Below are 27,920 nucleotides of genomic sequence, written 5' to 3' on the forward strand. Positions count from 1 at the left end.
ACACAGCACTGATCCAATATAAATACACAGTGCAGATGATTTGAAAATACAGCTGAGTTTAAACAAATAATGTATCTGTTCAAAGCATTTCTGTGCATTTCCTTTCTGTTGACACTAGTCAACTAGTTGACACAATCAATTGCATTGATGATACAAAGACCACAGTCACTTGTGAGGCAAGATGAAGAAACAGGACCAAGTTGCATAAGTGAAAGCACAGAAGCACAGGTAACATTGCTTTGGAACTTGGTAGTTTGTGTGAAATGCAGGTGAATGTTTAGTTGTAACTTGATCTCATTTTGAAACTAATGAATATGGAAAGAGTTTGTAATAGTTTTAAAAACACGTGGGTATCGAGCACATGATTGGTGTAACTTTTTTTTTTTTTAACTTTGAAAACTTTTGCTGAGATGGTTATGACATGACAAGGACATGGGAACAGAAGGTTAGAGGTAAATACATTTTGGCAACCTCAATCATTCCTCAATTTTCTGCGAACTCTTCAAATTCATGTTATTGTGTCTGCATGTGCATGCTGGTACAGTATTTGTGTGTACATGGATGTGCATGCATGCATACATTTGTGTGTGTGTGTGTGTGTGTGTGAGAATATTTTGCTTAGACATACAGTACCCTCTTATCCAACGCCCTCTGATGGCTCCCAGTGTTTGTTTTTTTTTTTTTGGTTTTTTTTTTTTTTTGCAAATATCTTTTGTCTGAAAAGGATTTATGATTACAATAATAAAAACTTTTTACATTTTCTTGTCTCATTCGAAGAAAGTTCAATAAAGACTGTTGTACAATATGTTACGTGAAGAAAAGATTGTACACAATGTGCTTTCATTTACAAATAAATTGGTGAATACAACTTTTTTTTCATTCATTTCAGCATCAAAAGAAAGCAACACAAAGCAACACTTGTGAATGTGTTGGTCAAATTTAAGTTAAGGACCGTATGAGCTTTTTGAATTAGAGTATCGAGTTTAGTTAGAATCTGGGGACTTGCCTAAAAAGCATTTTAAACCAGTCAAAACATTTGACCATTCCTAACAAAAGATGCCATAACGGAAAACAAAATGGATTTAACATGGATATGGTCTCTTAAAAATTCAAAAATTCCAAAACAAAATGGTGAGGATTAACCTGACAAGAGAGGGAGGCAGGCATATTTAGTTTATCCTAAAGGTGCTACTTTTGAGTGTGATTGTGATACAGGGGTTGGCGGGCTAAGAGGGGCCATTTAATTCAGAACCTTCATCCGGTAACATACCCTACTACTGTACAATTCTGGGAGAAAAAAACGTTGTCAGAAAATGGATACTGTGGCAGTTGATCCTGAAATGCTCACAGCAACACCACAGTAGGACCAACACAGCAGGAAAAGTAATTGATTTAAACAGATTTGATTTCAATGCAAGTCAAATGAAAAGTGAACAAAATAGCACGGGGCTTTGATTTTGTCTCATCCATCCCCAGTGGATTTATTCTTGGCAGATGATGTCAATATTTGGAACTGTCCAAGGTTCTGAAGAAAACATTAAAACTCCCGTAAACGCTGAAACGTGTTAAACAGTGGACATGTGTTATTTCGGTGTTTGCATCAGTCAAATTAAACTTGAGTAGATTCCTGCTCCACCTAAATGGAAGAAAGTAGATCGTTGGGTATTGAATGAGCGCGCGCATAATTCAGCAGTGTCGTGCCTCCAGGGTCCAATTTGTGTGGGCGCTGTATTGTAATGTATTTTAATTCAAACCTGCGTAGAATGGTATTTCAATGTGTTAATATGTATTTATTCATTTTAAACGGCAAATTCGAAAGTTAACCGTCTTCTTGAATAGCCACTGGGATATCGAACGATAAAGGGACCAAAATGGAACCATGTTAACAATTAGTTGTATTGCTGCTATTACAAATTCACAACTTCAGATAGAGTCTGATATGCGCATGACCTACTTTTCCATTTTGAAACACAACACGAATACAAGGATATTACAGAAACTATACAAATGAAAGGGATCACGTTGATTTATCTTGCAAAAAGCTCCGTATAAATGTAAATACTGTTCTATTTATGAACAAATGTTGAACAGCAGATTGTTTTAAATTGTCGAGTGCGTCATTTTTCGCGATAAACAGCTCGACAGTAGTAAAATAATTCTACATCGGAAAGCACCAGCAGATTCCCCATCACAAATGGTACAATATATTTTTTCCTGAGTTATAAGTAGCCTCGTAAATTCTTATAAACCACAGGCAATCTATTAAAATATTTATGTTTTGTTCTGAATTCAAACACCTTCCTACAATACCAATTCGTTGTAGAGTATTTAAATCGCCTATATTTTAAAATGGTCATGTGATAATCAGGTCAAGAGAGGAAATATATAGGTAAGTGATTTACCTTCTGTGTTCTATTATTGCTAACTCGAATAGGACATAACACTTGATAATCAACCCCGACCAGGGTGTTGCAAAAAATTTAAAAAAAAAAAAAAAACATTTTTGAGTTTACAGTCAATGCCGAATTATTGTCACTCCATGAAAATGAGTAAAATGATTCATTATATAAAATAAACAGTACACATAAACATTAAAAATTTCTGATTAAACATCTGGGTAAAATTTACTTTCACTCTAATAAAAATTATCCTCACAGTATTTTTCTCAGAAACATAGGGATCAAAATTATTGGTACCCCTAAATGACATTTAAAATGAAACCAAAATAAGTGGTATCTGTGATTAAATTTTATTTTTTAAATTGATCTCAGTCTCTGGAAACTGTATTGCTGCCTTTCACCATTTCCTGTTTCACTAGAGTGAAACAGATTATTGTTTTCCTACATAAATCAGGTAATGGGTATAAACAATGCATAAACAATTGAAAATACCACTGAGTGCAATCAGAGCAATAATAATAATGTTTCTGAAGTCTGGAACAGTTGCAGATTTGCCCAGAACAGTACACACGTGCACCCTGTCCCCACATTCAGTGAGGAAGATGGTGAGAGAGACAAAGAAGAACCCAAGGATCACAGTTTCAGAACTTTAGTAGAATCTTGGGGTTATTAAATTTCAGAATCAACTGCCACCTCTGTACTGACAAGCTCTTCGGAAGAGTTGCATGAAAGAAGGCTTTACTGAGAGCAAACCACAGACTGAACTTTCCCAAGCATCACTGGAACTACAATTGTGTGTTGAGGTCAGATGCGACCAAAGCTGAACTTTTTGGCCATGCACACCATCAGCATGACTGACAATAAAAGACAACTGCATACAAGGAAATCCACCTGATACCCACAGTAAAATATAGTGGTGGACCATTGAAGCTTTGGGGCTGTTTTGCTGCTTGTGGTGCAGGGGCTCTTGTTAAGATGGATGGCATAATGAATTCCGCCATGTACCAGGATATTTTAGCCAAAAATATGGTTGCCTCAGCCAGGAAGTCGAGACTTGGCCATAGATGGACCTTTCAAAAAGACAATGACCCCAGACATACATCAGAATCAACAAGGAAATGGTTGCAGCAACACAAAATCAATGTTATTCAATGGTCAACTCAGTCTCTAGGTTTGAGCCCTATTGAAAATCTGTGGTCTGAATTGAAGCAGTTTGATTGGGCAGTCCACAGGCACAAACCAAAGAATATCAAGGATCTTGAAATTTCCTGAATAGAGGAATAGTCCAAGTTCCCTCCGATATATTCTCCAACCTCGTCATGCATTACTGGAAGAGGTATCAGTGTTGCTATCCTCTCCAGGGGAGTCTTCACCAAATATTATTCATATGCATGTCAATAGTTTTGAAAGCTGTTGTAATATATCATTCTGGAAAGGGTTTCCAGGCTCTGAAACTCCCCTGAACCACAGAGAGCCATTATCTCCAAATGTAGAACACTTGGTGAATCTTCAGAAGGCTGGCCTGCCAAAATTACAAGAGTGCAGCGAGAGCTCTTCCAGGAAGTCATAAAAGATTCCAGAAGACAATCTAAAGAACTGCAGGCCTCTCTAGCCTCAGCTAAGGTCAGTGTTCATGGCTTCGCAATAAGGAAAAGACTGGGCAAAAGTGGGATTCATAGGAGAAAAGCAAGGTGGAAGCCACTGCTAACCAAACATCAATGCTTGCCTTACATTTGCAAAAAAGCACCTGGATGATCCCAGAGCTTTTGGAATAATGTTCCATGGACAGATGAGTCAAAAGTGGAACCTTTTGGACAACGTATCTCATTATATTGGATGGAAAGTAAATACAGAAATTCACAGTAAGAAAGCCATACCAACAGTCAATGGTGGCGGTAGTGTGATTGTGTGGGGATGCTTTGCTGCCTCATGACATTGACGACTTGCCATTACTGAAGGAACCATGAATTCTGCTCTGAACCCGAAAATTCTTAAGGAGAATGTCTGGTCATCTGACCATGAGCTTCAAGCTGAAGCACAACTGGGTTATACAGCAAGAGAATGATAGAAAACACAAAAGCAAGTCCACATCTGAATGGCGGAAAACAAAATTAAAGTTTTGGAGTGGCCTTGTCACGGGCTGATTCCGTGACGAGCCTGTAAACCATGTTATTCGTTTTATTAAAGACAGCGAAACTGTTTTCCCAAAATGTCGGTTTATTCCTTATGGGGGAAAATTGTCATGTATTCGTGTGTTAAATGTCTAGCGTGTAAATGTTTCTGTTTAAATGTTTTGGTTGAATAACGCATCGCAGCTATTTTCACTGACCGTTAAAACCATGTTAAACGTACTCACTTCCGTGTCTCAGCTCCTTGCACTGCCCAACGGAGCAAGAGAACAAACCAACCTAATGTAGACGGGGGTAGATGGCAGCTACCACTGCAGTATCAGGTTACAGGGGGGAAGTTTTTTATTTATTTATAATTTGCATATAGATCATTTCGAGTGCCTTTATTTTCTTTTCTTAGGTTATAGATTATTTATGTAATTGGTTTCATGTTTTCTGTATTGTTCATTTATTGTAGTTTGGCTGTTCTAAGATAATTGATTTAATTTATGGTGGTTCATGCCAGGGGAGGAGCTACTTGTATAAAGCACTGAGTTCACAGTTCCTCCTGGCAGTCTGGATTAAACATGCATAGCAGACTTTGGGCCACAAGGTATAGCCAAATGTGTAAAGTACTGCAATTCTTATTTCTGTATTTTTCCTTCTGTTAGGTAGTTTTTATTTTCTAGTATTTTTATTCACTGTATATATTTTGCACTTATTTGGGAACTGGCACTGTTTAAAAAAAATAAATAAAAAAAAACTGCTGTTTCGCCATGTTTTGTTTGCCTCCGGCTATTGGTGTTACCCTTACAGGCCCAGTCAAAGCCCTGACTTTAACCCAATAGAGATGCTGCAGCAGGATTTGAAACAAGTAGTTCATGCTCGAAAACCAATTTGTCTGAATTAAAGCAGTTCCGCAAAGAATAGTGAGCTAAAACTATTCTCTGAAAACTGCTATCAAATTATAGGAAGTGTTTGGTTGCAGTTATTTCTGCAACCAGATATTAATACAAGGGAGCGATTACTTTTTCACATGGGTGATATGACTGTTTAATTAACTTTTTCCCATTAAATAAATGATATAATTTAAAAATGAATTTTTCCTTTAATTAGGTTTCCTTTGTCTAATATTATATTTTGTCTAAAGATCTGAAACTATTCAGTATGACAAATATGCAGTAAGACGAAATCAGAAAGGGGCCAAGTACTTCACAACACTGTACCTATAATTATGTTCTCTAATGGCTCAGAATTGTTCCAACAGTGGAAAAGTAATATATAAGCACAGATCATTTAGACTCACCAGATATCACTGGATGTTCTGTAATATAAAATAGCACTGACAACTCTTATTACCATTTGATAACTGTCATTAAGAAATACAGATGATGGAATGAATGCAGCACCTGAGTATCTGGTTACTCTATACAATCTGTGGTATTAGAGTATGAAGGTCAAAGGTCATACATTTAGTTTCCACATACATTAGAGTTCACCATTCTCAATATTTAACATTCCATAAAAATGCATACACTGGATAATCAATGCCCTTCAAATTGATCTAATCTAGGCAGTTCTCTGATATTGTCGATTGTAATACTGTATGTACAACCTTATTCTCTAAATAGACAAAAAGATAAATAAAAAAACATTTTGAATTGTTTATATATGTTTGTGTGTGTATGTATGTGTGTAAAAATATATAAAACATGAACATAAAGTGCAACAAAATTGACAGTATGGTGTAGTAATATAAGGAGCAGGGTTTATAACAATAAGGCAGATTATTTCCCAAGTAGGGCACTGTCATTGTTTCTTTGAACAAAGTGCTTAACCTGAATACCGCTCTGGCTGTAAAAACAGGGAAAACAGTTTATAAAAATGTAAGAGTCTGCATACCATGTAAATAAATAACGGTTCTGTTGTAACACAGTCACTGGGAAAAAATCATACTGTTTTTTCCCTTTTAGGGAAACTTCATGAAAAAAATTTTACATAACAAAACATTACACCATTGCTCAAATACTTCAGACACTGGGGGGCTCCCAAAGCCACACAAAAGAAGGGAGAATGTTTCCAAGTATGAATGCATGAAACTGCTTCTGTGATTCAGTCTTTTCTGTTTCTTTTTGCAGTAGTGTCATATCGGAAGAGCCAGGTGGGGTACGACAGGGGAACAGGAGCACTGCTCTTTCCAGTCGTGGAATTTGCAGCGCGTCGTAAAACAGAAAAACGGTTACACCCTTCCCTCTGTTTCTGCAGCACAACTCTTTAACAAGCCGTTTGGTCGCCCGGGCGACCCTTACGCCTCCCGAGCTGCTTCGGTTAAGGGGCGGGGCGTCAGGGCCGCTGGCCCGGCGTGGGCGTGGCCTCTGTCCGTCCGTTGACCCAGCGGCCGTGGCTGATGGAGGGGCTGGACTGGGTCTTGCGCAGGTGTGTCGCGCCTCCCTCCCTGCCAAAAAAGCTGGCCTCCAGCGTCCCCAGGTCCTCGTGCCCCAGCCGCAGTTTGGCCCGCAGCAGCGCCACGTACGTCTCGTATCGACTCTTCTGTCGGGGAGAAAACTGAGGCTTCAGACAAAAACGCAACCAAACTTATCTCAAATCGCCAGATCAAACCCGGCATGCACAGCTAGGGCACTGAGAGACAAGGTCAATAGAATTAATGAAAACTAAATAACAGCAATGACAATATTATATTACAGATATAACCGTAATCAGTTGATTGTAATGAACAATTTTTCAAAAGAGCGTATCCTGTCCTAACCAAGAATGAAAAGTTGTCAACATTATTTGGATAAATGTTAGCTTGCATTTAGCAAGCATTAGCATTCACCCAGCTAACGTTAGATTAAATAGGTAAAGAAAACATTAACTTTTCACTTCTGACAGAGATGAGTATAGAAAAATTGTTTAAAAAAGAAGGCTTGAAGAGGAGGAGGAAGAAACTGCATCACCGCTAGGTTGCCATAACATTACTGTTATGGCAACAGTTACAGTTAATAGTCAGGCCTACTTACCTTATTTGAAACTGATGAAAATCATTGTGTTTAGAAATGAGGGCATTTTGGATATCAGGCATCAATGACTTTAAAGCCATTAACTTATGTTTACAATTCGTATGCGATTATATTATCCTCCAAATCATTCTGACAGCATAAAGGTCTGCCTGTAACTGAGACCATGACTGTAAGAATTGTTTCAGTTTGGGATCCTGTGGGAAACTCTGTACATAGATAGATAAATAGATATATCTAGAATAGATAGGTAGAGCAGGACAGGCAGCTGCGTGGCGTAGCGGCTAACAATCCAGGCTTGGACTGAGGCTGTAGCAAAGTCTGTAGCGATTACCCAGTTACACAAAATGGGCCCTGACGCAAGACACACCCTGAATGACAGCATCGCCTGGTCTTCAGCCGCCCTCTCTCCCTCTGCTCACACCCACTTTCGAAGGTGGGCGCCCCCCCATTCCCCCCCATTCCCCCCCCCCCGCCACGTGACCCAACTAATTTTGTTGCGCAAGACATTTCCCTTCCCTTCCCTTCCCTCCCTTTCCCGAAAATGGAACAAACGGACCGTGCAGGGGGAAAAGAAACCCGCCCCGCCCCGTGTCGTGTGCGCGCCTCTCCGTATGACGCGGACCGAAGGCGTCCAGGCGGGGGCGCCACTGCTGGCTGCGGCGGCTGCACTCACTTCGAAGGCCAGATAGTGCTTCTTCAGCCACTGCTCCTCGGACTCCTTGGCCTTGCCGGAGAGGTCCAGCAGTCCCTTGTCAGTTTCCTCTAGCTCCAGCAGGATCTCTTTCAGCTTGTTCTCATGAGAGGTCAGCTGCTCTTCCTGCGAGGGACACACACACACACACACCAACAGGGGTTCCTTGTTACTGTGAACTGCGCGAGTTTAAAAGCTCACATCCAGAAAATGACAAGGTGTTTGTGTGTGTGTGTGTGTGTGTGTGTTTGTGTTTTGCGTATGTGTGAGCGTGTGTGTTTATGTGTATGACAGAGAGTGAGAAAAAGAAAGATCTCTCGCAGTCCAACTGCACAGATGTGGGCGCTGGTTGCCATGGTAACCCCCTGGCTAGGGTTGTGTTGCCGTCAACACTTGGAAAGAGAGTGAGAGAGAGAAAGAGAAAGAACAGAGGAAATACCTTGCTCGTTTTAATACACATTTAATGATCAGACACCTCCAAGTCTCCAATAGCAACATGGAAAATAATACATTTAGATCCTTATGCTGACATTCATTTTATAATTTTATCATCATTAAATTTACATTCTTCTAAACGACAATTTTAAGTGTGTGGAGCATTTATCAAAGAACCTCATATGTTCTGCATAAAAATTATAGTGACTAAAATTACATTGATTTCAATTATATTGATATTGAACTAAATGATACTGAATATGTAGGTTATGGCCAAGTTCTGCAAGTTACCGGCATGCATTGATCATGTGCACAAGTCTTTGTATGTGTGTGTATGTGTGTATGTGTATTTCTGCATGTGAGTGCATATGTGTATTTATATGCACATGCATAACTACATGCTCTGTGTCTGTATGCACTTGTGTTTGTGTGTGCACGTGAGCGTTGTAAGCGTGTATACGTGCGCATGTCTGTGTGTGCTTGTGAATGGGGATATATGTGCTTGTGTGTTTGTATGTTTATGCATAACTGTGTGTGCTTGTGAATGGGGCTATGCGTACACGTGTGTTTGTATGTTTATGCATGTCTGTGTGTGCTTGTGAATGGGGCTATGCGTACACATGTGTGTTTGTATGTTTACGCATGTCTGTGTGTGCTGGTGAATGGGGCTATGCGTACACGTGTGTTTGTATGTTTATGCATGTCTGTGTGTGCTTGTGAATGGGGCTATGCGTACACATGTGTGTTTGTATGTTTACGCATGTCTGTGTGTGCTGGTGAATGGGGCTATGCGTACACATGTGTGTTTGTATGTTTACGCATGTCTGTGTGTGCTTGTGAATGGGGCTATGTGTGCCCGTATATCTGCATGTGCCCGTATGAGTGGGAGAGAGCAGCCGCGGGGCGACAGAACTGAACCTGGGTCAGTCGGGTGGCGGTGGAGGGAAGCAGCGGTCTGCAGAACTTCATCCTGGAGCTGATGGCAGCGGGGAAGGCTGGAGCGGAGAACAGCGCCGCCACCAGGTTAATTCGCAGGATCCATGACATCATTTCCTCCTCGTTCCTGACACGCCCAGAGATAAAGACACAGACGTGCAGAATCTGGGTCAGTGTGCTGTGCCTCAGAAGGAACTTGAGGGCTGCAGGTTCCAGTGCTGGATGGGCTAATTCTGTGGTACACTGAGCAACTTAACATGAGGTGGTTTTCAAAAATAACCTAGCTCATAATACCCATAGTTGCCGCTGGTAAGATATTCAGCAAATGATGAAAAGCACCAGGCACAACAAGCATGTTTGCGCACTGCGCGCACACACACACACACACACACACACACATACGCACTCTCTGATGTGCAGAATCAGGCTCAATTATGCACTCACACATTCTCATGCCCCTGTAGGCGTAATCCCACACAGATGGTTTAAACCACAATGAAAGATGACAGAAAGTGGTGAGCTAAATGAAATAAGCTAATTCTCCGCAGCGGCGAACTTTTTATAGTGCGTGTTTCCATGGTGATTTCCCTAGAATCCAGCTCAGCCCCTTTAGGGCGTGCTCTGAATCGGACGCGTTCTAAGGGATCTTTCACGTTTTCGAGATTGCAGGATTTCTCAGCCAAGGAGGGGAACTTACGAGGCCTGCAGGAGATACACTCTCCAGTCGGAGGTCTTGAGCTTGAGCACATTCGGCCTCTTGCTGTAGTCGTTGGCTCTGGTAGCCAGGGCGTGGTTCACGCGCACTGCGTTCTTCAGATCCCCCTCCGACGGATCCTCCTCCGGTCTGTACTCATTCTGGCCACCGGGGGGAGACAGACACAAGACAGGGAGACGATCTGGCGCATTATGTACAGTTGGCTATGAAGACGTAGGAAGAGAGCTTTTAAGACAAATAATTAAATGAGAGTCACTCATATGAGCATGTTATAGACCTAACTGAAAATAACTTTGAGCAATGAGTCATACCAATACTTTGAAATACCTTTCACATTATCTTTACCATAGAGAGGTGCTGCAAATTACACATCGTGAAATATATGATTGAGGGTGTATCATATAGACATGACCAGTCAGATCCAGAATTATTGGCACCTTGATAAAAGATAACCAATAAAGGCTCTAAAAATAAACCACACAAGTAATGACCTAAATGGAATGTGCACAAAAATGAGAAAATACATTGTTTTCAGCAAATATAATAGTTCAGATAAAAAGTTGTGTTTTAAACCACTATAATTTTCCTTTTCAGAAAGACAGGTGTCAAAATTATTGTCCCCCCTCCTTTTCAATACTTTGTGCTTTTCAATTCTGAATATCTTCAGTGTGTACCCCTCCACGCTTTCCTGAATTCATGGAGGAGGGTTGCTGCGATATATAAAAGTGACTGTGTATTCTACACCGGGAGGAAAATCAGGATTTAAAATTGGGTCAAAATGAACTAAAAGAGACAGAAGTGGGGCAGGATGATGTAATGCTTGAGGGTGAGCTCCCAGCCCCTCCTTCTGTCCCTGCCCACAGGGTTCCCCTGATCCTCACCTTCTGCAGGTACAGAATGGTTCCCTTCAGCACCGCGTAGAACTTCTTCCAGCTGCGGCGCCCTCTAGGGGCTGATGAAGAGAGCAGGCACAGATTTAGAACACCCAGGCCCAGCCTAGATTAGCCCACCTCATCCCAGAATAACCCAGGCAAATCCACAATAGCCCAGCTCAATCCAGCACAGAACACGACAGCCTAGGTTAGCCCACCCAATCCTTGAATATCCCACGCTAATACAGAATAGCCCAGCTCAACCCAGCAGAGCAGGACAGCCTAGATTAGCCCACCTAATCCCAGAATAACTCAGGATAATCCAGAAAAGCCTAGCTCAGGCCAGAGCAGGACATCCTAGAGTAGCCCACCTAATCACACAATAACCTGAGGTTAATCCAGAATAGCTCAGCTCAGCCCAGCACAGAGCAGAAAAGCCAAGATCAGGGGTCAGCAACCCTGGTCCTGAAGAGCCACAAGCTCTGCTGGTTTTTGTTATTACTCTGTACTTAATTAATCATTAGAGCAGTTCATTACACAGTTAACTCACTTGGGTGCTGATTTTAAGATCAGCACCCAAGGACCAGGGTTGCAAACCTCTGGCCTACAGTAGATTAGCCTATCTAATCTCAAAATAACCCAGGCTACTTCAGAATATCCCAGCTCAGCCCAGCACATGGCAGTCTGCATTATTTTAATGTAGAATAGCCCAGCCCGATGTAGTCCAGTAAAGCCCATATTAGCCCCGCCCATCCCAGTCCAGCACAGAAAAGAACAGCGGTGATTGGCCCCAGGCCGTAAGAAAACAGCCCCGACTGGCCGGGCACTCACTCCGCTTGCCGTCCATGTCGGCGTGGCTCTTGCGCGTGAGGACGCCGTGCTTGTAGGTGGCGGCGTTGCGCACCAGCGGGATGGCGATGAAGGGGTTACCGCCATCCACGACACGCGTCATCGTCATCATCGTCTTCCCCCCAGAGTCGGGCTGCCCTTCCACCAGCTCGGACAGAGACTTCCTCAGCTCCTCTTCCTCACTGGGAACACAGTCAGGCGCATGGAGGGCGGGTTTAAGGCCACCCAGAATGCTCTGCCACACGTTGGTGTTGCATGCACGTCACACCGCTAGTTTCCCTCCATGAAGCTGCTGTGGTTTCCGGGGCGACGGCAGCATAAATGGAACTCGGATAAACCTTTAATCAAACGATACATTCTCATCCAGCCATGACTCCATAACCACGCTCAACCTGTGATTGTGCACAACCTACAGCAATCAGCAGGAGCGTCAAACCTTTTCAGGGGAATATAACTTTGAGTGACTCTCAGTCAAAAAGACAAGAGTGTCTAATATCTACTGCTTTTTTTTTTTTTAGTTTGTCCAAAACATTTTTTCGAAAGGTTTATGTTTTTCCTGGCTTTGGTGTTGTAAAGCTTGGTGTGGATATGTAATTTGAAGTGTCCTAAATTCGATGACCCAGCAGTGCTATGCATGCCCACGTTTTTAGCAGAACGTGGAGCGTTTATAACACATCATGGCCCAGTGTGCTGATAAGATGCTGTTGACCTGCAGGCCAGCTCTTCCAGCTCCGTGCGGGCGTGCTGGGCAGAGTGCTGTGTTCTCAGTCGGGCCGCAGAGGCGGGTGCCTGCGTCTGCAGTGCAAACACACCGGGGGCCCCAGCCTGTTAATGAGGAGTGCAAGCGGAGAGGGTGCAGACGCAGGATACTCACACCGCCCACTCCAGCTTCTCGTTTCTGATTGAATGGTACAGCGCCTGCCAGTGGAAAAACGCAGAGAAGGGAAAAAAAAAAAAAAAAAAACACCGTCGTTGAGTTGGCTGTGAATCTGGGAGCCGTCGCCGCGCGGCCGCTGTGCCCCTGTTGCCACGGTAACCCTAATGACGAAGCGGCGCTCGTTACCTTTAATAAGTCTTTTGGGAAGTCGCTGCCACCGTTCAGCCCTTCCAGGTTGCTAATGAACTGCTGACTAGACATCCTCTTTCCAACGTTCTGGAACACATATATGCATGTGTGTACACACACGCACACACACACACGCATAAATACACACATGCACGCATGCATAAACACACACATGCACATGCATGCACACACACACACACACATAAATGCACACACACGCATTCACACACACACACACACACACACATGCAAACACAAGACAATTAAACCAATTTTTTAAAACAAAGTAAAATGTCTGCATTGACTAGTCACTAGTTTAATAACAATTGATCCTAACATCTCTAGACAGCTCTATACTCCTCAAAACCAAAATACCCTGCTAAATTAACCTGTAAAAGACATTTAGTGATAATCTGAGCAATCTTAAATCCAATCACAATTTAATAATCTATGTAATCTCATAAACATTCACAGCAAAACAGATATCTGCCACTGGATGGATGGCTTGCACTGAAGATTTATACATGCTATACCATGTCCATCCACTAGATGGTGGTCTACACATTCCTATTTCACAAGGTGATACTGGCACACCAAATTCATGGGTTTATTTTGATTGGAGGAGGGAAAAGTGTGTCAGGGAGATGGCAGAGATACAGGACAGAATAGCTACACTTACCGCCTGAAGAGGACAGCATTCATGAGCAGAAGAAAAAGAGACAGACACTGTTAGTTTTACAGTATGCAGAAAAAGTGTTAGAACATCAGCACACTGTTAAAAGAATCAGGGGGGAATCCACAAAAGAATTGTTTTGTTTCTGTCCCTGTAAAACCATCGTAAGTACCGGACAAAAATCTGTTTGATTCGCATACGGCTCACAAAGCACCTGAAGTGGGTGCAAAACACAGGCGCGGTTCCATCTGGCACCTGCTTGAGTTATCTCTTATCTACATATATTTCAATGACAAATTTACATGCAAATGGGGATGGTGCTTAGTTTACCCCATTCTAAATAAGGGCATTGGGCATCGGCCATGTGTAACATAGCCAAAAACAGCACACAGCAAAACCAACCAAAAAAAAATGCCATCAGTACACACACTAACTGTATGGGCGTGGTTATTCAGCCATTAATATGCCGCAGGTAGTGTTCACAGCTGTCGTGCAATAAAACGCACAAACTGTGAATAGTATTATTCATTACATTACAGCCATTTAGTAGATGCTCTTATCCAAAGCGGCTTCCACAACCTTTTACACAGGACCCATTTAAACGGCTGGATACTGAAGCAATTTAGGTTTAGAACCTTGCTCAAGGGTAAAATGATTCCTACCTGGGAATCAAACTGGCAACCTTCGGGTTGCAAGACCTGTTCCCTAACCATTACGCTACACTGCAGCCCGTCTTGCTGTACCGGATCCACCCAGTGTTTCACCTGATACAGTCACATCAGGGAGGTGACCGAAACAGCAAATTAAAGGAATACTTCAAACAGCAACAAGAAATAAGAGAGACACAAAGTGGGCTTCAATCAAACACACTTAGGTCTGTATTTTAATAATTGTATACAAATCTTTGAAAAGGGAAAGCGCACTCGATTTTTAAAAATATCCAAACACCACAATTTTCAGGCCGTATCTTTTCCTGTTTTCTCAAATTTTTCAGTCTTTAAGAGCTTTAAGGTTTGTTTCACAGAATTAAAATTTAATAATGATTTGATTTGATTTAGTTGCATATACCCTTACCTGGCTAAATGTGTTTGACTGAATCTAGGAAACAGGGTGTTAGAGAGGACGAAGGGGTCACTGTGTATGGAGCTGTGATTATCTGCATACTTCTGACAACATGAGGATGAGCGGGGCAGTGATTTTTATGGGTACGCACACTGTATGTACTAATGGCAAAGAAAAGCATCATAAGACCCAAAATGGAAGGCCTCGTCATATGCTATCAATGACGCACCGATTTCAACCAATCAAACTTTCTCCTGTGGAGAGCTAAAGTATTTTGATTGGGAAGATTAGAGTCATTGATACATTTATATGCCAGTCCCCCCCATTATGGGATCCATGAAGTCTTATGCACATCTCACTGCATGTACGTATTGGGGGGTGAGGGCGGGTTTACATACATGTCCGTGCAGATCCGTGTTCAGCAGCATGAGGGCACAGGTTAGTGTGTGGACTCCATCTACAATGAATTTTTAAAAAATGTTAAACCTTTATTTTTCCTTCTAATTAGTCTATGTGCTTACCACATAGCTCAAGATTAAGAGTGCAGAGAAACACTAAAATAGTATCCTTTCTGGAGTGAATTAGAAACAATGTAGTTCTTAGTGAGTATAGTATGAATATTATTTTACTTTTGTATAACCTGTACAATGTCCACCTGTATTGCTTCAGTATTCCGATCACAAGAACTCATCTTGTGAATGACAGCCTCATCATTTATGTCAGACATATGTTGCCTGTGTGGGTGTGAGGTGTGTGCGTATGTGTTTTTCCTTCTCCCTCTGTGTGTCGCTCTGTGGGTGTGTATGCCTGTGTGTAAGTCTCTGTTTGTGTGTATGTGTGCATCTCCCTCTCGTTGTTTGTGCATGTGTGTGTCATGTCTCTCTCCCTGTTTGTATGTCTCCTTATGGGTGTCTCTCTGGGTGTGTCCTTGCAAATTTTCATTTTCTGAGTGTGTGTGTGTGTGCGCACGTGTGTACGTATATGCAAGTCTGTGTGTGTGCGTGTGTGTATGTGTGTGTGAGTGCATGTTTGTGTGTGAGTGCATGTGTGTGTGTAATAAAGAATATGTGTGTCTTGTATGTGTGTGAGTGTGTGTGTGAGTGTGTGAGTGCATGTGTGTGTGTGTGTGTGTGTGAGTGCATGTGTGTGTGTGTGTGTGTGTGCGTGCATGTACACGCATGCATATATGTGTTCCAGAATGTTGGAAAGATGTGTGTACTTGCCTTCTGAGATAATCGAGTTCGGGTTGCATTGGCGGAACCTTCTGGAGAAGTGTATGAGGACCCGCTCTCTCTCCTGGGTCTCGCCTGTCAGGGGGAACGCCTTCAGGAACACTCTGATAGAACAGGAACGCATCGTCATGTGATCACACATACACAGATAGTGGACAAAAACCATGGAAACATTACAGTGCTGCAGGAGTGCTCCAGCAGACAAGAGCCTTTGATAAGCCACCACTGGAATAAATGGCCCATGCAATCTAGGTACCTGAGGGCTCTGTCCAAAGGCAAGCCGGTGAAGTCAAAGTAGTGTAGGTACTCTGCCGCCACCTGCTGGCTGAACTCATTACTGAATTGAAGAGAGAGAGAGAGAGAGAGAGAGAGAGAGAACCAATTTATTGGGACATTGTTCAAACACAGAAATTACAAAATTCTATCAAACTGTAATTGCTTCTGCAGTTACCATTCAAATGACTACATTTCATTGTTATTGCATTATTATTGTGTTATTATGTTTGCAAGCTTTTCTTCTAGCCTCTTTGGTCATTAGACAATATGTGATACAGTGCTGTTGTGGCAGTAAAGCATAGCTGCATCTGAATTGGCCAGTATCATCAGATTTTAATTATTCATACTAGCGTCCTATAAATATGAAATTCTCCACTATATTTTAATAAAGCTTGAAGAAGAGAAGACAAAAACTAATAACTAATATAAAAATAATACTCTGAAGTTACAATCCCTAACGTGTAGGAAATTTCAAGAACTGACCCTTTTACTCACAGTAAGGATAATTGGATTTGACTACTTGGGATATACAAAAAGGACGTTAATGTAGGATTGTGGTAAATAAATGGACTGCATTTATACAGCGCTTTTATCCAAAGCGCTTTACAATTGATGCCTCGCATTCACCAGAGCAATTAGGGGTGAGCTGTTTTGCTTAGGGACACTTCGACATTCTCAGGGCAGGGGATTGAACCGGCAACCCTCCAACTGCCAGACAACCGCTCTTACCTCCTGAGCTATGTCGCCCCTGAAATATGCCCCTGTCTATGAAATAGATTCAGATAGCAAGATTTTAGCTCAAGATTTTAAGGCAGTCGGGCTACTCGTTATTTTCAGTGGAGCCGCCTTGACATTATTTAGTGTATGCGTTATATCAGAACCGTTCAAAATTGGCTGCGAGGTACAATACAAAGAGTAACTGTAGGAGGGATTATATCTGATCTTGATGATATTTTCATTTATATTGACTGATCTGGGTGGGTTGTACTGAGACAATGCCACATTTAAAGTAATGTGTACACTATAAAAAAATTTAAAAGAAAGTACAAAGAAGGGCAACTAAATTGGTTCCTGGTATGAAAAGTAATCATTATGAATGAGCAAGGGGGCATAGGAGAAAACCAATACTCAGTTGAAGTCCAGCTTGGCACATTACTGGACGCTCCCCTGTCGCTATGTACATAAATGACAGATGGGATTTCCTAGTGAGTCAGAGGTAAGAATGGGTGTGTCAGAGGGCGAGTCAGACTCACTTCCTGCCCAGGTGCCGGGCCACGTCACACCGCTTGAACCCTTCCAAGTGGAAGAGCCGTTTGGCCAGGCGCTTGGCGGCATCGCCGTTGGCATGGCAACCATTGGCCAGCGTGTCCGTGCTGCCCTGCTCGAGCCGCTCCAGGCTTCCCAGCTCCGAGTCGGAGTCGGACAGAGAGTCCGTGAGGTCAGCATCACTGAAAGATAACAAAGAGGGTCAGGTGGGTTCCTCTGTACCAATGTGCAGCGCCTTATTACCCTACCCAAGCAAGAGGCCCAACACCGTGACCGAATCTTTTAACTTGACAATGGACTACCCTATTGGCTCTGCTACACTAAAGGGTGACTGGTCAGTCAAACAATTTAAGTGTTCTCTATTTCTCTCTGTTCAGCAGTGCTCAGGACAGCCGGAAGCAGAGTAATCACCATAGTCACTGAAATCAACCCTTTTTTTTGCACTGTCATGCTGAACAGCCAAAGACGTGAACTCACAAACTGAGACACTTCCTGCTGGAGTGACTGCGTTTCCTGCATGGAAAGAGGCAGTTCTGCTCCCGGTCACTCGAGCAGCAGAATTTGGAGGAAGTTTCTGTCATCAGCATGCAGGCTAAGGCCCTGGTGAACTGCTCGTTCCCGAGCACCTGAAGCCTGTACAGCACCGTTTCCAAATCTCAGTCCTGTGACCCCTGTGTAAGCTGGCCTTGGTTCCAGCTCAAATAGATTTTTCCAGAATATAATGAGCTGTTAACTGAGTTGTAGCCTGTGAAATTGAGTATATTGTGTACACCTGATTAAATAGATGACTGAACTTCAGATAGATTGATAAATCAATTAATTAACTGACCAGTAAAATTACACTGAAGTGCTTAATACTCAAACTGCGGACACCTACCTATACTCTGCCTGTGGGAATCTCCAGCTTAGAAAATCAAACGGCAACAAGCCAAACCTATATTCTGAGCAAATCAAGCACAAATATCACTCTTGTAAACTCATTCTGTAAATGACAAGTTCTGGTCTTCACTTTAGCCCTTTAAGATGTAAGATCACAAATGTGTAATTAGAATTTTCTTGAGTCAAGAATCTTGACTGAACATTCTAATGCCGATGTAACAATTGCTACTGCTAATTGAAATAATAGAATTCTAGAACACCAACTTCCGAAGAAAAAAAACATTCCAAAAATCCTAATCTTCAAGGGGTTAAAACAAGGGCCTTGGTTTCTTACAGCTATGACCTTTTCTCAAATGGGATTCCCAAATATCAACCACACTGCAGTAACCAGTGTACCTGGTGTATGTTTCTGAACATAAAGCAAGCAGGTACGGACTTGGAGGTCACACCTTGCAGCTCTCATAGTTCTCTTTCTGTGTAATTACTAGTTTGGTCTTTTATTTTATATAACTAGTAATCACACACTACAGGGGGAAGTTCTTACTTCAGTTTTATCATAATTATTACCCCTATCCTAAGGGCAACCAACATAACCATTCACAGCAATATAAAGGTACTTCGGAGAAATGAGGCAATTCAGAATTAGAACAATCTGCCAGCTCACTGAGACTATAATTCCGTACTTTTATGTAATTCTAATTTAACCATCCACTGAGGCATGAGGGTAAAGGCATTTTCTTCTTTGGCCATATTTGCAGTTTGTTAATTGAAAGGGCGCAACAACATTTACCAGTGTGATGTGGCACGGCCTGCTGACTCTGAGGCTACATGCTCATGACATGCGCAGGATTGATCTCCGCCACCATTGGCATTGTTCACACATGCACACCCACAGGAAAAACTGGTGGCAGTGTGATATAATGGCTAGGGAACCAGAGTAACATAATCTAAGGGTTGCAGGATAAATTCCCAGGTTGGACACTGCTGTTGTGTCCTTGAGCAAGGTGCTTATTCTGAATCGCTCCAGTGTATAAACAGTTATATAAAACAGATACAATGTAAGAAACTGCAAAAGCTGTGTAAGTTACACTGGATAAAAGTGTCTGCTAAAAGCCTGTAATGAATATCAGGGCTTATCAGATGTGTCAGTAGGGGGGGGGGAGAGAGAGAGGTTCTTCTTAACCTTTCTCTCATCACTGCAGTGCTTTGAGAAGAGATGCAGGTCATCATTTTAACAATGTCAATGAACAAGTCTGCGTTCTGTTACTGAGATCCTTTGCACCACTCTCTGTACCTGCTTTCTTTACAGACTTCCGATTTGATTCTGATCTATTTTGGAATGCACAGAACAATGTGTAGAAATACGGATATCAATAGCCTAACCACATTTTGGACCTGCACTTTAATTGATTTACTCTATTGAAGCAAACGCCAATTCTCACCAGCATTTTTTCCACTTCACAATAGACTCAGTGATTTAATAGGTATGGTCCATGTTTTCAGGGCCGCAACAAAATATTAACTGAAATGCCATGTCTTTTTCATGTCTCCTGTCTAATGATAAAAAGGGCATGGTAGTAATGAGAGCATTTGACAATAAATTATTTGGCTCAAATTACTGCAATATTTTGAATTTCAGTATTATCATATTTTCTAAATGACACATATTCCTCCATGATCTTATGGGGCTTCACTGAGGGCAAGTTCCACTATTACAATAACCATTGGAGGTACAGATCAAAAATCACGTCACATCACAAATAATGGTTTAATAAGCCATATTTTTCTATATGAACTCAACTACAATACCCACTTCCACTTTGACCTCTCCAGTGGCAAGATAGTTGGTGACATCACTTGTTCCGTTTAGTAAACTCCTACGCCTGAATTACTTCCCACCATGAAGTATTAACGAATCATATTGTTCAATTTTCTGGAAAAAAAGATCTGTACAGATATCAAGGTGAGGTCAAACACCACCCGGTTAACAATAAGTAACACTCCCAGTTCCCTTCGGAAATGCGCATGCCGTTACGCAGCACATTGTGTACATACCGTTTCCAAAAAATCATTTCAGCCTGGGCAGCGCGCGAGATAAAAGAGCGCTTTCGTGCAATTTGAAAAAAAATCTCAAAATCTCTTTGAGGGGAGTATTATCAAAAGCTTAACAATTAAACCACATGAGCAATATATTGGGTCGAATTAATATTATTAATCATCGTTATAGGACAAATGACAAAAGTGGAATAAGAAGTATGAGTCAAGTACCTGCCAATCTGCAATGTCCATACGCAGGTCACTGATGGATAAATATTTGCAGTTGGAAACGGTTACTTCTGAATGATTTCATAATATCAGTAATTACTGTAAATTTACTACCTGCGGTCATTTTATGAGCTGGGCGTACACGAATCGTAGGACACAAGGACATACTTCGGACACTTGTTGGCATTTCAACTAACAACGCTAAAATACTTACAGCAACTCCAGAAGAAAGTTAAAGTGCACGTTATACTCCTCTTTCCACATTTTCTTCCCAGATTTACTGGGCTAAGTGTTCAGCAGAGAGGGACTCGACTGCTTCCCAAAGATCGTGTAAATCCATTCTCGTCCCCATTCGCCCACAGCGAAGTATGTCGGTTCTTAAATATTTTCAATCCCTGAAATGAACACTGAAACCTTCCGTGATACCCTACAGCTTTCGGTCTTACGCCGTATTTCCCCGATTATTTTTTGGATTAGTGAGCGCATCGTGCGGGTGTATAATAATGGTGAGGATCCGTTTCTCTCCCTTTCGTTCGGAAGTGAAAAGGTTGGGAAGTCCTCAAATGCGGGGAAGTGCGAGGAAAGGGGAGGGGTATCCGACGGCAACACACAGAGTTATTGCATTGTGCTGGAGCCGAAGTCGGCTTTTTTCCGACGGGGCTGCACACGAGCAGTTCTGCAACCATAATGAACAGCGCGACCAAAATGCGCTTTTGTTCTGAAAAAGAACAACATAAAAGCTCATGTTTGCTGAGGGTTAATCACCAAATAGACCAATATATGAGTGAATTACATTTTGATAAACAGAGTCTATTGTTATAGCGTTTAGTGTTGTGCTGCAGTTTATCATAATGTTAATCTTGTTCTCCAAGACTTAAGAAATAGAAGTCTATTTCAGGAAAAGCAATCCTGATTATTTTCCGTTTGACTGGGAGAGGACTCACTTATGGAGTGGAATGTTGTATTCACGTGCAATTCAGTGATATATTAGTATGTAGCCTTTCTATAAATAGCGAGGTCAAATGATGACACTTGAATCTATCAGTGCTTTAAACCAGAGAACCTGCGTGATATGCCTGTGAGAAAATACTTTAAAATGGTGATACACTATGGGAGACTGTTAAGGACGTTCTGTTTGTGCGTGTGTGTGTGTTTTGTTTTGCAATATCTTGTAATTTTGTGAGTCGAGAATTGTTTTGTGGATCACACACTAGATAAGTTGAGTGACACCATCTGCTTTAGTAAAATTCAATATAGCAGTCTAAACGGCTCCGTGTCTGGGCATTTCAGTGTCCCTATACTGACAGATATGTATAGTTTCCAAACATATAACAGCGATACATTTCAGACAGGATGTTCTTGATTTCCATTTCCAGAGAGTTTAAGCCTGGAATGGTAGCATATTTACAGTCAGCCTTTTGAGCATTTATGGCTTAAATATCATGGATATCTATTGTGCTTTAAAAAAAAAAACAGACAGGTGTCTCAATTAAATTTCTTTAGGTCATTTGAAACCAACCTTGTCACCTAGTTATTTGCAATAAAAAGCTTCCCTTGCTCATGCCTGGCTTTTGAGGGGTGGTAAATGGGAGGTTTTGGCACTCAGTGCAGATATAGTGCGTTGGATGTCCTGACTTTCAACTCGGACTCTCTCTTTTCAGAAAGGCCAAAACTCTAAGGAAGGCCAAGTCGGATGTCACCATGAAAACAATGGGTCAGAGAGAGCTCCGACCGGCAGGAAGCCACTGCTTGTTATATAACGGCTTCATATGCAAGGACCACAAACATACGACCCCACCTTAGAAAGAACTCTACTTTTTTTTTTTTTTGAAGATTTTTTGGTCCTTCCTCTAGCTTTGTGTAATATCTTGTACTGTCATGTAGTGTCGTAGTAGATTCAGTAACACCCCATTCCAGAATTCAGTTCCATTCACCATATTATATTACCTTACGGGCATTTAGCAGACGCCCTTATCCAGATCGACTTACACAACGTTTCACATAGCATTTACATTGCATCCATTTATACAGCTGGATATATACTGAAGCAATGCAGGTTAAGTACCTTGCTCAAGGGTACAACAGCAGAGTCTAACCCAAATGTTGAACCTGTGATCTTTAGATTGCAAGGTCACAAGACCAGCTTACCTATTATACTACACTGCCACCCATGACCATATGACCAACTATAAAGTGTCCTGTACAGTGCCTTGGTGACAGTGCATGTAAATAGTGCTGTATAAATATAGACTGAACTGAACTGAATGCAACTTGAGCTTTCTCAGTCCTGACCATACGGACTGCACATCACAGTGCAGTCACCAGCGCATATACCATAACATTATATATATTTTCTGGAAAGCTGGAATCAAACACAGCACAAGTAAAATTAAATGAATAAAATTACGAGTGCACAAAATAACTGTCTTATTTCTAATCATTATTACCATAATACAGAGGGAGTTTAAAATAAACAAACAAACAGAAAAAGCAGCTGTAATTGTAGCTTTGACAGTCAACAGGCATCTGTGAAGTGAGGATTCAGGTGGGGTGGGGATGTGGTGGTGATATGGCACTTGTGTATGTTACACGGACCAACTGTAAACAGAAGCGCCTAAAACTTTGCTATACCTCACAGAGTTAGGGAGGGGTGAGGGGGTCTTACCTGGCAGAGTTTGTGAGGGTGCTGGGAGTACCCAGGGATCCCTGGGTGTCGGAGCAGAATCCGTTTGGGAGTGCTCGGGGCTGGGGGCGATTCAGCACATTCTCCGATTGGCTGCTGGTGATAGAATTCCGCCACCGTCTCCCAGGAGACGCCCTGCGGGGCCTCCTGGCGCCCGTCGCCGATTGCAGTCCCGCCTCCCAGGACTCCGCCTCCGGGGCCGCGACCGCGCCCTCTTGCTCCAGGACGGTGCCGAGGCCCGGCAGGTCGGGCCCGTCCCAGCTCTCCATCGCCCTCTGCTGGATGAGGGGGGTGAGCGGCGCGCGGACGCTGACACAGCTGTGCGTCTCGTCTGCCAGCGACAGCGCGTCCAGCGAGTCCAGGCTGCTGTAGCACTCTCCGCGCGCGAGCTCTGACTCCACCGCGCGCTCAAAAGTGGAGCTGAACCCGTCCCGGTTCTTCGGTGCGCCCTGCCCCCCTTCCTCCTCCTCCTCTTCCTCCTCCTGTGATGCCCTCTCCACCATGCGCTCGAACGTGGAGCTGAAGCGGTCACGGTTCTCCCTCCTTTGAGCTCGGCCTGCTTCGTCTTCCTCCTCTTCCTCGTCGGTCTCTTTCCATTCAGCAACTCTGTGCGGAAAATGGGGAAGAGTGGACCTGAGGAAGAAAATACAGAACCACACACACACACACACAGACACAGACACAAAATTACAATCAAATATACATACACAGTCATGTACAGACACACACACACAATTACAATCAAATATACATACACAGTCATGTACACAAACACACACACACAATTACAATCAAATATACATACACAGTCATGTACAGACACACACACACAATTACAATCAAATATACATACACAGTCATGTACACAAACACACACACAATTACAATCAAATATACATACACAGTCATGTACACAAACACATACACACAATTACAATCAAATATACATACACAGTCATGTACAGACACACACACACAATTACAATCAAATATACATACACAGTCATGTACAGACACACACATGCACGCAATTACAATCAAATATACATACACAGTCATGTACACAAACACATACACACAATTACAATCAAATATACATACACAGTCATGTACACAAACACATACACACAATTACAATCAAATATACATACACAGTCATGTACAGACACACACACACACACACAATTACAATCACACACACACACACACACTCTCTCTCTCCTCCTGCTCACTGACCCCTCAGTGTCCTGAAGCTCCTGGGCATTTTTGGCGGGTCGGATCTCCCCGTTCCTCGTGGCCCCGCCGTGGACCACTCCCGCCCCTGAGCCCGCTCCCTCTGAGTCCGGCCGAGCCCTCCTGCTCCCCGCACCTCCTGCACCTCCCGCACCTCCGCACCGCTCCCCGTTCGGCTGCGACCGACTGCCTTCGCCCCGCCTCCTTCCTTTCTCTCGCTTCGCGTTCTCATCGTTCTCCACCGAAGCCCCAGCGCCTCCCTCCACCGCCCCCCCTCCCTCCTGGAGCGAGCCAGGCACCCCTCCGTGGTCCACGGGCTGGGAGGGCTCTGGAGGGGGCGTGTCTGTCTGGGGGCCCGGGCTGCATGTCTCCTGAGTCATGTTAGCCAAGGATGCCGCCCTGTTTGGGGTCCTGCGTCGGGGTCCTGAACCGGGATGAAGGTCCTATCTCTGGAAAAGCAGATGTGAGGTGCCAGTTTAAAAGCCCAGGCCCCCCAGCACACACAGATAGCAATATATCAGATTTGAAGCACCGGCACGCTGGGGCCAGGATGGTGCAGTTGGAAATGTAGTCTTTTAGGTGAGCAGTTCCCATTCATTAAATGTTCTGGGAAACTTTAATCTGGCTATCAAAACAAACCCCCTTTTAATCAGCCAAATCCTCCCTTTGCACCCCAGCGTGTGGGTTCTGCCACAAAATGGAAGCTGAGCATTGCACAGGTGGCGTTTGAGGTGAGTCGCTCCACCCCTATAATTTGAGATCCTTGGAAGGGGATACTACATACGTGCAGCTCGTCGTCATTGTTATCATTGAAAGTTTCAACTGAAATTTACACTACCTGTCACTGAATATTCTGATAGCATTACAGAGCCTACAACAAGCATAGATAAGCACAATAAAGTTAGTACTGAAACGCTTTAACTAGTTTTCCAAATGACATAAGCAACCAGCCAATCTCCTGCTAACTCCTGAAACTGATAATTGTATTTTTTTTTTCTCAGCATGTTACAGGATGCTGGGTACTCCCTCATTCTGTCGCTAGGTCAACTTCTTCTTGAGCCAGCCATGAAAGGGACTTCACACATTAACATACGCAGGGTAAAGTTTTAGGGATCTCACTGGCATGATGCAAAGGTACAAGAGTAAAACCTTTAATCGGTATATTGCAGGTTTGAATCCCAGGTAGAACACTGCAAGTGAGGTACTGCCTCAATTCCTTGAGTAAAATATTCAGCTGTATAAACCTATGTAGTGTAAAATGTTAGCTCTGCAAGTCACCCTGTATATCTTATATTATACCTATTATACTTATATTATGCATCTTTTATGTTTAACCAATTTAACAGCAGCCTCCACATGTGCAGAAAAAGAGAGGGGCAGAACAATCAGACTTAATGATTAGTCAAGACAGTATCCTGCACCCCCTTCCAAAGACGTCCTCTCAAATTTCCTTCATGTCCCCCCCCCCCCCCCCCCCCCCCCCCTCAGCTACAGCACCGTGTGTCAGTAGTGGTCAGCTCACTACCGCCTGTCATGGTCCGCTGAGCGTCTGTGTGACCCACTAACCCCGTTCATTAGCCAGGCCGTCAGACACTGCAGCTCCCACCCCACTCTGAGGCAAAGTCAAGGGCCTAAACACAGACCCTGCACACAGTGGAAAGATGGCTTACCTGACATTCACTTCCTTTCTCTGTCTTGTTGGTCACAGTGAGTTCCTTTATTTTCCCTTGTGTTTGCAACTCAGAGGGAATTACTGTGCTGTAAAAAAAAACGTATGCAGGGTCATTCATATCCTCAACCCATCACACAGCCTCAAGGTGAAATATTGTCAGGAAAACTGATCTTGCGTGACTTTCGTGTTTTTAGTTATGTCTTAATTAATAAGCACACACACACACAGACACACACACACAAGGATCAGGCTTAGAGAATATAGTACAAGCACTGCATGGTGGGTGCATCTTGTGTCTTGAGTTCATCTTAATTTGAGCTGGTCTCTTTGCCCTTATTTTGATTAAATAGCCTACTGAGCATCGCCTCCTAATGGTTAACAATGGGTAGTGATCACGCAGTCTCAGCGTTTGCAGCATAAGCGTTTCTCCGCTCTGAAGTCTTTATGGTATATACAATATACAATAATATTATATATTGTATACAATAATATGCAATATTATTGAAGTGCCAGCAATATATACAATATATACAATAATATTTAAGATACTGATTAATTCGGAAGCCCGTGATTTTAATTGTGGAATTTTGGGGGGCGTGGGGGGTGTCAATACTTGCCTGCTGATGTATCTGTTCGTTCTATTACCTGCAATCGGCCAGCCCAAAAGAAAAGAAAGCTTGCTAAAGCAAAATGTAACTCACATACGGTGAACCCTTAGAAAAATGCTAATGTGTTAATAAAAAAATATCATCCATAAAATCTGCGGACAGAAATCGAGGCGCTGTCACATTAGTGGAAACCCGTAGTGTTGTCACCATGACAACGGCATGATTGGGAAACGCACGGGGAGCGCTGAATCAGCCTGGTAATTTGTCTCCCCCCTAAATAAACAGTGAAAAACCTCTCTGCGCGAGCACGCTGCATGACAAACAGAGTCTCATACCCCAAACAGAAAAAAACTCCACAGCACACATCGGACGGGAAAAGGTATCATCAGCGTGCGTTGTATATCAAGGGGCGTCCTGATTGCACCGATTTCATCTTCTGATAAAGCAATGCACTGATTACTTATTCACCTTTAAACACTCTTACTTGGAATTGTACGGTACTATAAACCACCCAAACGCTCTACTAGCATCCGCCAGTTATAATTAATAGCATTGTGCGTGGATAAGATTACATGCAGTAACCCTGCTTCGTTCCCAATGAGAACAATTAATATTTGACTGGGAATTATACTTACCACATAGATGTTTAACACCAGTAGTCAGCAGTGCAGCGTAAATGTATTTCCTTCTTATCCAAAAGGTCAGGGCATTGGCCGGACGCACTTGGACAGTCCGTTGGTTGGCAGCGAGTGATTTCCACCGTAGAAACGCCGAACAACGGCCACAAAGCTCATCTGCCACGCGGGAGGTCCAGCCGGCGTATAGCGGCGAGCTGACAGCTCGTGGAGTGTGGAGTGTACGTGCGTGGCGTGCGTGAGCCCAGTGCTGTTGTTTCACGTTTGCGCTGAAAAGACGTCGTAAACGGAGCAGCATTGTGAGACCACATTCTGGGGCCGTTCTGCATTTATCCTCTAGGCGAT

At 42.9% G+C, this 27,920-nt stretch overlaps 1 protein-coding gene across 3 annotated transcripts; it reads right to left on the reverse strand.

Moving 5' to 3' along the window:
• Window positions 1-375: 375 nt before the first annotated feature.
• Window positions 376-27,851, reverse strand: LOC118236713 (PH and SEC7 domain-containing protein 2-like). Of its 3 annotated transcripts, none has more exons than XM_035435291.1 (17): window positions 27,576-27,851; window positions 26,331-26,418; window positions 24,664-25,109; window positions 23,410-24,033; window positions 17,588-17,782; window positions 16,315-16,395; window positions 16,050-16,162; window positions 15,225-15,283; window positions 13,771-13,773; window positions 13,089-13,178; window positions 12,900-12,943; window positions 12,008-12,207; window positions 11,186-11,256; window positions 10,287-10,444; window positions 9,572-9,716; window positions 8,201-8,344; window positions 376-7,057 (listed from the first exon to the last, which is right to left on the reverse strand). In XM_035435291.1, the coding sequence occupies exons 3-17, from the start codon at window positions 25,038-25,040 to the stop codon at window positions 6,851-6,853; spliced, it is 2,511 nt and encodes an 836-aa protein (XP_035291182.1). In that variant the 5' UTR covers window positions 25,041-25,109; window positions 26,331-26,418; window positions 27,576-27,851; the 3' UTR covers window positions 376-6,850. The 3 variants fall into 3 exon arrangements, with proteins under 3 accessions (XP_035291182.1, XP_035291180.1, XP_035291181.1); XM_035435289.1 differs by having other exon boundaries at window positions 23,410-24,060; XM_035435290.1 differs by lacking the exon at window positions 13,771-13,773 and having other exon boundaries at window positions 23,410-24,060; window positions 27,576-27,850.
• Between the last annotated feature and the right edge of the window lie 69 nt (window positions 27,852-27,920).

Source organism: Anguilla anguilla, chromosome 9 (assembly GCF_013347855.1).
Source record: "Anguilla anguilla isolate fAngAng1 chromosome 9, fAngAng1.pri, whole genome shotgun sequence".
In the NCBI taxonomy this organism is placed as follows: Eukaryota; Metazoa; Chordata; class Actinopteri; order Anguilliformes; family Anguillidae; genus Anguilla; species Anguilla anguilla.

Bases quoted from the DNA above. Each gene is read 5' to 3' on its own strand.
- LOC118236713 (XM_035435289.1), bottom strand. From the start codon at position 25,040: ATGACTCAGGAGACATGCAGCCCGGGCCCCCAGACAGACACGCCCCCT. The intron at 16,396-17,587 runs GTGAGTCTGACT...TCTTCAATTCAG, and splicing joins GCCCGGCACCTGGGCAGGAA to TAATGAGTTCAGCCAGCAGG. The intron at 10,445-11,185 runs GTGAGGATCAGG...CCCGGTGGCCAG, and splicing joins CCATTCTGTACCTGCAGAAG to AATGAGTACAGACCGGAGGA.